This window comes from Podarcis filfolensis, assembly GCF_964270895.1.
Source record: "Podarcis filfolensis genome assembly, chromosome: 16".
Lineage (NCBI taxonomy): Eukaryota > Metazoa > Chordata > Lepidosauria > Squamata > Lacertidae > Podarcis > Podarcis filfolensis.
Window position 1 is genome coordinate 14415419 of NC_139620.1, and position 11568 is coordinate 14426986.

Genomic DNA, 11568 nt, shown 5'->3' on the forward strand with positions numbered 1-11568 from the left:
GGATGATGCCATCAGAGCGCGTCCTCCCCGGAAGAGACGTGGCAACAGGGCCAACAGGCGAAGGCATCGTCGTCCCCCCTCCCTCCTCCTCCTCCTCCTTCCTTTCCGTCATGGCCACGCCTCTTCCCCGGAATCTGTGAGGGGAATCCGTGAGTATCGGCGGACCGTCGCGCGGGGCCGGTAAATAAGGGCTAGGGCGCCGAGGGATCGCGTCACTCGGACGCCTGGGTTCCTTTCCTGGTGCAGGGCAAGACTCCTGGGTTCCTGGGAGGACGGGGCTGCAGAGCAGGGTGCCCGGATCCCCTTCTGAAAGAGGAGCGGCAGTGGGGCGATCACTGCTCCTGGGTTCTTCGCGGGGCGTGAGCGTCTCTGGATCCGGGCGGGGCGGCGGCTGGGATGCTTGGCTGGAAGAGATGACGACTGGCATGTGGGTGGGGGGAGAGAAAAGCTTCTGTGATTTTTAAACATCCCAGTCTTGAGGGTGCTTTCGTAGGGATATCTCCAGTGCACCTGGGACTAACTTGGGTAGTACAGTACTGTGTTTGTGTGGGCAGAGTATTGCTCTCTCCGTGGGCTGATTCTGGTATAGCTCCTCCATAGAGCAGTAACAGTTGCCTGAAAGATCAGGGAAATCAACAGGTCTAGCTTTCTCTGCCTTTGCAGCGCCATGTTCCTCAGTGTTACCTGCTGTGTTTTGGGGAGAATGCAAATGTTGGGGGAGCATTCAGATGGTGGCAGTGTAGATTCTGGACTCTGCTAGTGAGGAACGTGCAGGAATTGGAGCTAATGATGAAGACTTGGGGTGGAGGTTGTGTTTTGCTAATCTGGTACCTAGGTTGGGTTGGAAAGCCTTCATCCAGGCAAGGCACTAATCCCTCTTTCTTTCTTTCTTTCCTTCCTTCCTTCCTTGCCTAGCTTTCTTTGGTCCTGAGTTGGCACTGTATTTGCCATCATGGGGCTTTGTAAATGCCCCAAGAGGAAAGTCACCAATCTGTTCTGTTTTGAGCACCGGGTGAACGTCTGTGAGAACTGCATTGTTGCTAATCATGCCAAGGTAAATGGGGCCACTGGATTAAGGGTGGAGGGTTGAGACCGGGCTAGAGAGTTACCTTTTGCCAGGACACAATGTAATCTTGGGAAAGGGGGATTTTAGGTTCTCATCTTTCTCCCTTTTCCTGCTTTTGTTAGAAACACGAAAGCAGAATGTTGAAAAGTATTTGCCTTTATGATGGGGTGTGTGAGACGAACCTGCATCATTCAAGATTTTGGGCTATAACTCCCACCAGGGCATAGCTGTCAACCGTCCCTTATTTGGCGGGAAACTCCCTTATCCCAGCACCATGTCCCGCTGCTGTCCCTTATTGATGATGTCCCTTAAATTTCCTGGGTTTCAAAGGAAGCAGCTCCTCTCCCTCCCTCCCTGCCAGCCAGGGAGGAGGGGGGCTCCAACTGTGTTGCTTGGCTGCCTGGCCCGCCCCCCTCTGGCCTCCTCTTACCAGCCTTGGCCCCCCAGAGCCCCTCCCCGCCAGGACTGAGGAGCCTTGAGAGGAGAGCGAGGGCAACCATAGAGAAAGCAGTTCAGAGAGCAGAGGCAGAGGCATGGGCAGGTGTTCCAAGGGCTAACCATAGAGGAGGAAAGCGGAGGAAGGACCGCAAGCGCTTCTCCCATAGATTTGTAGTGGTAGATTAGCATAGATACTCTGATCTGCGGGTTTACTTTGGGCACTATTTCCCCCCCCCTTCCTCCCGTCCCGCCTGATGGAACTGAGAGCTACAGATGGAGCACGAGAGAAAAGATACAGAACTGCAGCAGCATCTTTGTAGCTTGGACTTCGTTTTGCACAAAAAGTGGTTGCTGCTTGTAGTTATTTAATTGCAGTGTTTCATCAGCTGGTGTCTTGAGCAGCAACCTCTGGAAACGAAGGGCTAAAAACCGGTGCTGCTCTCCAAAATTATCAGGTCCCTTTTAACTTTGTATTTCAGCTGGTTGACTAAAATCCCTTATTTTGGCTGCTGATCCCTTATTTTCAATGCTGCTGGTCCCTTATTTTCAAATCTGTACGTTGACAGCTATGCACCAGGAGCACACGGGGATGGTGGGAGTTGTAGCTCGAGGGCCACGGCACCATCTCCCCTTCCCTCAATTGTTGCTCTATGCTACCTTTTCAGAAGTGTGATGAAGTGCCTCCTGGGCATTGATTTCTATGCTGTTCAAACATTTGATGCAGAAGGGTGGCTTTTTGTTGCCCTTAACGTCGGCCTTCATTGGCTTTTTTTACTGGAGCTTGGAAAGTTGGTAGAGGGAAGAACCTAGAACCACCTCTGTATCAACAGCTACTAGGGCCAAAAGAGCCAGTCCATATGATCTTGGTCAGTCGTTCTGAGGTTTTTCCCCAGCTCTCCTGCCCCCTTTTATTTTTTTAACTTTTTGTCAATCTGCGTAAAGCTGCAGTTGCACAAATGATACCACCATAATATGTGATTTACCTGTACATAATAAAGAAATAGGGTTGGTTCTGATTCAGTTATGTGACTGTCTCCTTCCTTCAGTTCGACAATTTCCTAAGCACCCTCTTAGTAACACTTACTCTGCACCAAGTTCAGACCTCTCAGACACACAAAAGTAGGCTGTGTTTTCCTTTGGGAATCTTACTAGATAGACCTGAGCATCTTTAGAAAACTTGGTTATTGTTATCGTTATCATTGTTACCAATATCCTAAAACTCTGGTACAACCACACTTACCCTGAGCCTAATTCCCTCTTGCCAAGCATTTGCCTCTCTCTTTCTTCTTCTAGTGCATTGTCCAGTCATACCTGCAGTGGCTTCAGGACAGTGATTACAATCCCAACTGTCGGCTGTGCAATACACTTCTCTCCACTAAAGAGACAGTCCGGCTGGTCTGCTATGGTCAGTAAAAGTTCTCTATGCTCTCAGGTGTGACATCCATCCATGAAGCTAGGTCTAGGCTCTGCAAGCAGTAACTGCTAAACTTAGCAAATCGTCCTCCTGAGGCCATCCAGAAAATGCCCCCTTTCCCTGGACCTTGAAATGCCACTGCAGCAACTTTAAAGTTGGCTTCATGCAAATAGAGAGGCAGGAAAATGTTGATTGTGGAAAGAGGGTGGGGTGCTTGTGGAAGATGCCTCCTACTCCAAGTCTGCCAGAAACCTGTAGTTGGTTAAGGCTACTGGAGGGGGGGACCACAGTTCCCAATATTCTTTGTGGGAAGTCATGTGATTTGGATATGCTTTAGCTGTATGGTGTGGTTCTGCCCTATCTGTCCCCATGCGAAGGTTCGCCCTAACAGATCCCCCACTCCCGTTCCTGTAGATCTCTTTCACTGGTCCTGCCTCAACGAGATGGCCAACCAGCTGCCGAAGAATACTGCCCCAGCCGGCTACCAGTGTCCCAACTGTCAGGGCCCCGTATTTCCGCCGGCCAACCTTGTCAGTCCAGTAGCATCAGTACTGCGAGAGAAGCTGTCAATGGTGAACTGGGCTCGGGCTGGCCTTGGGCTCCCACTGGTAAGAGGCAATTCCAGCATTTTTGGTTTTTGTTTTATTCTAAGGAGGGCTAATTGAAGGCATAAGAAAAGCTGGGTTGGATCAGGCCAGTGGCCCATTTGGTCCAGCATCTGTCACCGAGGCCAATAGAGCATAGCTATGAATGATTTGCCTAGAGCCTACTGCCAGGTAGAGAAGTTCTTGCTGTTTTTAGCTTCTTGTGAGTAGGAAAGAACGTGATGCAGCAGTCAGCAAAACATCCTTGATGGGGAGGGGGAATCTGCAGTGGGCTCCTCATCAAGCAGATTCCCAGATGGCAGTTCCCTTTTTCCTTTCCCCTCTCAGGGACTGGACCAGTTCCATGTTTCAGCATGTGCAAACGGTTCCCACTTGGGTAAATCCAGAGTGTTTGTATCTGTGGACAGACAGACATATCCATGAAAGTGAAGGGTCAGCTTCAGGGCATCTCTGCAAGCTGAAAGATGAACCTCAGCCAGGCCTGCTGGACTGAAGGCATAGATTCCCAGGGCCAGAGGACTTTCTCCACCCACCCACCCACCTGCGCATTTCTTCTGCCTGCTGTGGATTTTCCTAATTAGCCTTAAATCTGACTTTTGCTTTCATTCTGGTCAGATTGATGAAATGGAGACGGTCCAGGAAGCGGATCCTCACGACACCGCAGACTACACAGATTGGTCCAGCTTCACCGGTGAGTATTGCCGGAGTAGGAGGAGCCAGGCACTGTGACAGCTGTTCTGTCTCTTGGCTGCTGGTCCCACCCCTCTCACCCCCTCTGGCAGGGTCTCCTGGCATGATAACACAACTCCTTTTCTCTGGAGGCTTTGTGAGCGCAGAGCATTCAAGGTGCCCCACTCAGGGAGACAACTGTGTTTAGGAACTAACTGGAGAAGGGGCTGCATTTCGCAATTCCATTCCCATTGGGAGATTTCCTACCCCTCTCTCCCATGAGCATTGCAAGCAGGAAAGTTGGGGAGGGGGGTTACCCTCATAGCAGCCAGAATCTCTGTGTTTGGTGGAAAAGAATTGTTGTGGCCTCAAACTGAAGACCTTGCCCCTTGAGGGAAGGGCCATGGCCCTGGTGACCCTGGGTCTCTGGCCTAAACTTGTGAAGAAGTGTCTCAAGCACATGAACCAAGCCTGCTGTCTTCCAGCCTTGCCTGAATTACCTCTCCTCTCTTTCTCGCCCCATATCCAGTCCTCAACTCAGAGGAGGCTGTGCAGCAGAGCCCCCATTCGGCCTTCTCTTACGGTTCAAGCGCAAGCTTCCCCTCCTCCCAACAACAGCAAAGCATGAACAACGGGGCGGTGCAGGAGCATCAGCACACGGTCATCAGCATGAATGCTTTGTCCAATGACCCCGTCACCATTAACGCAGGTAGGCACACAGCTGGGGGACCTTTCATCCAGGGAAGGGTGCTGGTGGGGGAACAATACTATCTCCCCCGCAATGGAACGTGAGCTGAGGAAGAGCATTGGGACCTCATGCCTTTTTGCTTTCTGCCTTGCTGCTTGTGGCCCGTTCCTCTCAGATGTGAAGCTGGCAAATGAAATGAAATTGGCAAATGGGGCAAATTGGATTGTGGAAAGCAGGGAAAGGAGAGTTCTCCCAACCTACTGATGCTGCCAGTTGGCGGGCAGATATTTAAGATGGACAAAAGGAAGGACTTTGTACAGCACAGGCCACACATAGTTGGTTACACACCCGCCTTCTTCAGGGGGCTCCCTGCTACTGCTCTTTTGATGATCGTCTCCTTGGGAGTCAGGAGGGCAACCTCACCCCAGTAGCGCCCCTTGATCAGTGGCAGGAGCCAGATGGTACTGCTCTTCAGTTCTGCAGTCCCCAGGCAAGCGGCAAGTTGGAGCCAAATGGTTTTCTGGCATGGAGGACAAGGCAGGCAATGAGGAGAGCCATGCCCATGCCTGGCACGCAGGAGGTCCAGGGTTCAATCCCTGCTGGCATCTCCATTTAAAAAGGAGGATCAGGGAGCTGCAGTAGCAGCAAGAGGTGTTGGAAAGACCCTGCCTGCCTGCCTGCCTGCCTGCCTGCCTGCCTGGAGGGTCAGTTCTGCTGGTCAGTTTGTGCAGAGGCAGCAGCCCTTGGCTCAATGAGAGTCTGAGCTGGGACAGAGCAGCTTCTGGGATGCCCTCTGGGCCATCCTCATGCATATGAGGGTTTGTAAAGTGGGTTAGGCCATTTTTGTGGGGGTGGGTGGCCTTTTCCAACCCATTTTCTCTATGCTATTATCCGCTCCTTTTCTGGCAGCCTCCTCGCCACGGAAAGTGTATGACACCCGGGAAGGCGGGGGCAGCAGGGCTTCCGAGGCTCACGTGGACTTTGACGAAGACAAGTACCGGCGGCGGCCAGCGCTTGGCTGGCTTGCCCAGCTGCTGAAGTAAGTTCGGAAGAAGCTGCAGCCATTCAGAGTGGGGCTGGCCAGAGACAAGGGGGCCTCCTGTTCCCATGGGGCTGATGTGGAATCTGGAAGGCTTCTATACAGGCTGGCATGAGAATGGTAGAGACACCAGATGCAGGAGGAGTCTGGGCTTATACTGACGGAAGGGCGGGAAGCCCAAGTCCCAGTAGGGAGGGGCAGGAAGCTGTGCTGTGGTGTGTATGCGAATGTGGGCACATACACACTCTTCTTTTTGTTTGTTTCTACCTTCAGGGAAGTACTGCCTTCACATTTTCAAACACATCATTTGGACTATGATGTTGTACAGGAAGCCAAATTGAGCCTCATAGATTGAGCTCAGTTTAGCCTTGATTCCAAATATTTCTCTCTGTCTCATCATCCCTGTTCTGAATTGACTCATCCTTGTAATGTGGAGAGGGCTGAAATCCACCTAGCAGGCTGGGAGGCACGAGGTCTGTCTCTCACCCCAAACTTCCCAAGCTTCCCTCCCATTACTTTCTGGGTACTCGTCTTTTTTATTTGAGCTTATAAAATGTTTAAATCAAAATATGTTCAACCTTCCAATTGCTTTCCCCCCCATCTTGGATTGTGCCACTGAAAGCAGGCACTTATTTCTTTAGCCTACTTATTAAGGAACTCCTTTCAGAAAATGCATTGTTCCTTACTGTTCTGTCCCTAAGGCTTTCCTCCTCAGCTGTGTCCTCACAGCAGCTCAGCTAATGTCTAGAAGGAGCTCACAGTGCACCAGTTTGGATTTCGCCTCTTCCCTGCTTGGAAGTAGCTCTTGCTAACACTTTCTCTCCTTCCTCTCTCTGTCAGGAACCGCTTCAGCTCTAGGAAGCAGCCCCGATCCATGATGCAGAGGTTCGTCATCCTCCTCCTAATTGGTGGAATTGGTTTCCTCACCCTTGTCATCATCATGATGAAGGTGGGACGGGCCTCTGCCGACCACGACCCCAACTTGGACCCCAAGTTCAACCCACACATCCGGGTTGGGCAGGAGTGAGTGGGGGAGCAGCCTCTTCCCTGCTGGGCTCCCTTCTCTGTTCTGGGCTCCCCTGCCCGCTCCTGGAGAAAGTTGGACTGAGGAGAGTCCCGGATTAGCTCTTTGGTTGCAATCTCAGTCCCTCCCAGGAAGAAGCAGGTGACCATGGCCACTCCTGACAGCTTGGACAAAGAGACTCTGGTGAAGGAGTCGCCCTCTTCCTTCTGTCTTCTGCAAACTCAAGCTGGAGCTGGGAACTCTTTTTGCATTTTTGGGGGGGCCCAGAGAGCACCCCACCCCTTTCCTGCTGCATCCAAATGCCGGGATGGTCACAGGCGGGAGAGGCTCGCTTTTCCTGGGCATCTCCCCATGACACTACAGAGAGGAATAACAGTTCAGTGGTCTGCATCTGCTTTTTCTGACTACCACTCAGTGGAGTACCCCCAGTCTTCCTCCGTTCACTGATGTGAAATGACAGCTGCTGAGTCAGCAGAGGAGCTCTCTCGCTCCCCCCCGTCACACACACACCAACCCCCAAAGTTTCATTGGCTTTCTTTTACTGAAGTGAAAAGCCCATCCTCTTTGCTCAGCTTTTACTAGCAGCTGAGATACTCTCTTTTGTTTTTCTCAGCTTTGATGTTCATAATTATAAAGGAACTATGGAAACCAAGCACTCCCCACGCACCCCCGCTCCCTCCCAGTGCCCTGTAACAGTGTCGGTAAAAGAGTGGGACCAAGTGGGGGTGGGGAGGAGTTTCCTCCCTTTGACCAATTTGGGGTGGGAGGGGGTTTCAGTAATAGGCTTCTGCTGTTTCAGACTCGCCTCAGTGCTTTGCTGTGGGCTACCTGAATTCCATGAACATAGGGAAGCCCTACTTCGATCTCCTTTTGGTCCTGGCAGGGCTGGTGCGTGGGGGGCCAAGCACTTTACCTAAGGCAGTTGTTTTTCCAGCACAAGGGTCTGCACCATCCCCGATAGCTTTCCTTAGCACAGCTGTAGTCCCAAGGAGCAGGTGCCTGATTCTTGCACAGCCCACCTTTGCCCTGCCAAGTGTGCACCTCTCAACAGGGCATCTGCAGCTGGAGAGAGCGCTAGGGAGGAGGGAGCAGAATCCCCCTTACCACAATACTCTGGCAGTAATGGAGACCTGGATAAATGGCTCATTGTCAGCTCAGCAGAACGCTGAAATAGCAGAAATCTAACTGAAAGCTGGCAGCACAAGTGGGGTTTGTTTTTCCTGCTTTAACAGTGCAGTGGCTGGGATCGTGGGTTCCATGTTAAGTTTATTGTGGCAAATGTGATGCCTGTGTACCATTATAGAAAGGACTGAGTTGGCCTTGCAATCCCAAGCACCATCTCTCTCTGCTCATCCACCCCCCAGATCTCACGCTACAGGGCTGGTAGCAGCTGGGTGATCCTCAGACCCTGCTCTTCAACTGAGAGGTGCTGGCCCCATTCATAGCAGTTTGGAAAGGGAGTGGGGCACACAAGCCTTCCCATGATCCCTTGCAGCAAGGAAAGGTTATTTGGAGGTGTCTGTCTGGCATTGCCCCAGCAACGTGACTGTGTGGCTCACTGACCACCTCAATTCTCTCTTGGTGAAAATACAAGACTTTATTACACCTGAAGCAATAGACCTGTTTGTTTGTTGGTGTTCCATTAAACTCTCTTGGTTAACCCGAAACTGTATTTGCTCCCTCCCTTCTTCCTTGGAGGCAAACGGAAACAAGCCTGGGGAGTGCCCCCCCCCCTTTTGAGAATCGCTGCTTAGTACTGTTCCTCTCTGTAATCAATGGTGGCATAGTCCATGCTGAAGCGGGCAAGGAAGGCGACAAAGTTCAGGGCTGGGCAGAAAGGAGAGGAAGGCATCAGTAATCATTTCAGTACAAACACTGCTTTTTCCCAATTGAAAGATGGACATCTGAAGTCTGACATCCTCCACACAACCTAGGCCGATGAGTTCTTTCACAGTTACTTGTGTGCTACAGACATGCAGGCCCATTGGGAATGTAGCGCTAAACCATGGTTTAGCTCTATGGTAATAAGCCATAGGCTTGCATATTTCCCCTTTCCCTCTCCGCTGGCATGGCTCCCATGAGGAAATTTGAAGTACCCACTTTCAGACTATTTAGAATTCCTTGCTGCTTCTCAGTTTGGCGGAACTCTGGTTAGCTTAAACTCTAACCTGAGAAGCTGCATCATACAGAGTTAGGCCATTGATCCACCCAGCTGAGTACTGTCCCCGCTCCACTGATTTGTAATAGCTCTCCAGGGTTTCAGATGAGGGACTTTCCCAGCCCTACACAGAGATGCTTCCGAGGACTGAACCTGTAACCTTCTGCATGCGAGGCAGATGCCCTGACACTGAGCTGCAGCCCTTCCCTTGGTTTGTTAATAAGCCAGGACCACAGACCAACAACTTGATAGTGGCAGCACCATAAACCATGGCTTTGATCCTACATTTCAAAGCAAAAGCAGAAGCTTCCAGTCTCTTCACTGCTTTGGCAGAGGAGACTCGTTCACAAACCACTAACATTATGCGAAAAAGTACGTTGTGGCAGGGGAGCTGAAAGCGCTGATGGAAAAAAGTGACTGCAACAGAGTGGAGGGGCCCACTGCTTTGAAGCAAGCAAGTTTATGCATTTCTGGGTATGACAAAATGTGGAATGGCTGACAGCAGCCTGGGAGGTCAGGGGAAGTTGAGCCATTTAGTAGGGAGTTTGGCCTAGAGGACTGGGTCTTATGTCTGGGAAGCATCAGGGAAATTGCCCTAATTTGCACAAAAGATTCCAATTCAATCTTTCCCAGAAAGCTCACATCACTGGGCTTGAAGGGAGCCCCAGAATATGTGGTGGGTCCCCATCCCTCTAGTTCCCCAACTTGCCTTACCGAAAGATGTCATGGCAATGTACATCAGCACATCGTCGTCTGCTTGTAAAGTGTAGATCGCTGCCAGCAGTGCCCAGTAGAAGCTGGTTGTATGTGAGGACTGCAGAAACCAAACAGAAGGAGCAGAAGTGATTTGTCTTCAATGATGGAAAAGTGGGAGAGGGGAATCATCTCTATGCTCTGATGCACTTCAGTCTGGGGGATTAAGATGGAAGGGGGCAAATGGGACACTTTTCTAGATGCTTATTGGAAACCCCCATTACATTTGTGGAAAAGTTAGCTTAGAATCCTAGACCACATACCCCAAATCTCTCCGCATCCATTTAATCTGGAGTGAGTCTCAGCATGCTGGTCATATTCAGGAACTTTTTTCATTAATTTAGAGTCAAGGTTAACTATTTGGTTTTCTATTTGCAATGCTGAATGCAGATTCAGCAGTGCATAAAATTAAGTGCACCCATGACCACCAAGTCAGGATGTTTAAAACAGAGACAGGTAGAAGGCAAGACCTACAGTGGGTGACTGGCAATATTTTATGTATTTATTTTCTTAGCACTATTTTTATAGACTGCCCAATAACAACAGAAACATTTAAGATATAAATGGTAAGGGCAAGAATATATAATGAAGAGTAACAAAATTCCACCAACAGAATTAAAAACATCAACCTCAAACTCAAGTAACACTAAGAATATTTTAAAACAGTTTTCAGGATTTAATTTTTGAAAGAAAGAGTTGATGGTGCTGGAAATACAACAAAGGGGCTTGTCTGTTTTGGCAGAGCAGTCTACAACTGAAGTGCTATCACTTCTAAATGACCATCTTATTCTCCTCGAATTTGTCTTGTCCCCTTTTAAAACTGTCCAGGTGTGTGCCATCACCTACATCTAACGGTAGTTAATTCTCTCATTTACCTGTAACATGAGAGCCAGTGTGGTGTACTGGCTAGAGTGCTAGACTAGAACCCTGGAGGCCAGGGTTCAAACCCCCCCTCAGCCAGTCACTTCCTCTCAGTCTAATCTACCTCACAAGGTTGTTATGGGGGTTAAATGGCAAGAAGGAGAAGTGTGGATGCTACCCTGAGCTCCTGGGCTTCTCTTATTCAGTCTTCACTGGATGATCCCACTGGGTTCTTGTATTGCAGGAGAGAGAAACTCCTCTGTCCACTTTCTCTACATCATGTACAATTTGACACACCTCTATCATGTCCCTCTTCAGTGCTTTTAAACCTAAACTAAAAAGACTCAAGCGTAGTGACCTTTCCTCCTAGGGGAGTTGCTGCATGCCCCTGATCATTTAAGTTGCCCTACTCCACCTCTACAACAACCTTTTTGAAAAACAGTGACTTTTGAGATTTGAAAACACAAATTAATGCCAATTATTTATGAAGGGACAGTGTGTCAATGTCCATCCTGATGGGTTTGGTACTTATGCACCAGAACTCATCCATTTTCTACAGTCGCAAGCACCACCAGGGAGTTTTTCTTGTGTAAGCCTCTTTGAAATGACTGCCTGCAAAATAGAGGAAATGTGTGAGAGAGACAGGGAGAGAGATAGAGCTTTTTACCAATAGCACTACGGTAAAATGGAAGCTCATGAGGTCCCCCCTTTGGGAGACGAAGAAGTGATACAGGTCACCAATGAGAACACCTGTGTGAATGATGAGCATAAGGATAGAGCCAATGGTGTAGATGACTTTGCTTGGGAAGGTGATAGTTATGAATGGATCCTTCCAGCTCATCCTCTCTCTGCC

At 49.9% G+C, this 11568-nt stretch overlaps 2 protein-coding genes across 6 annotated transcripts; one reads left to right on the plus strand and one right to left on the minus strand.

Annotated features, from left to right (window-relative positions):
• The first annotated feature begins 9 nt into the window (after nucleotides 1-9).
• ZFPL1 (zinc finger protein like 1) lies at nucleotides 10-8610 on the plus strand. 5 transcript variants are annotated; one of them, XM_083590917.1, is made up of 8 exons: nucleotides 10-149; nucleotides 916-1054; nucleotides 2798-2909; nucleotides 3333-3526; nucleotides 4139-4214; nucleotides 4722-4901; nucleotides 5790-5919; nucleotides 6760-8610. In XM_083590917.1, the coding sequence occupies exons 2-8, from the start codon at nucleotides 953-955 to the stop codon at nucleotides 6944-6946; spliced, it is 981 nt and encodes a 326-aa protein (XP_083447043.1). In that variant the 5' UTR covers nucleotides 10-149; nucleotides 916-952; the 3' UTR covers nucleotides 6947-8610. The 5 variants fall into 5 exon arrangements, with proteins under 5 accessions (XP_083447043.1, XP_083447045.1, XP_083447044.1 ...); XM_083590919.1 differs by having other exon boundaries at nucleotides 28-136; XM_083590918.1 differs by having other exon boundaries at nucleotides 38-180.
• TMEM262 (transmembrane protein 262) lies at nucleotides 8515-11556 on the minus strand (the record flags this gene model as incomplete). Its single annotated transcript, XM_083590923.1, has 3 exons — nucleotides 8515-8770; nucleotides 9816-9915; nucleotides 11383-11556. 3 exons carry the CDS (start codon nucleotides 11554-11556, stop codon nucleotides 8694-8696), a joined length of 351 nt encoding a protein of 116 aa, XP_083447049.1. The 3' UTR covers nucleotides 8515-8693.
• Nucleotides 11557-11568: the final 12 nt, after the last annotated feature.

Excerpts from the sequence above, each read along its gene's own strand:
- ZFPL1 (XM_083590917.1), top strand. The coding sequence starts at position 953 with ATGGGGCTTTGTAAATGCCCCAAGAGGAAAGTCACCAATCTGTTCTGT. Across the intron at positions 3,527-4,138 it reads CTGGCCTTGGGCTCCCACTG|ATTGATGAAATGGAGACGGT; the intron begins GTAAGAGGCAAT and ends CATTCTGGTCAG. Across the intron at positions 5,920-6,759 it reads TGGCTTGCCCAGCTGCTGAA|GAACCGCTTCAGCTCTAGGA; the intron begins GTAAGTTCGGAA and ends TCTCTCTGTCAG.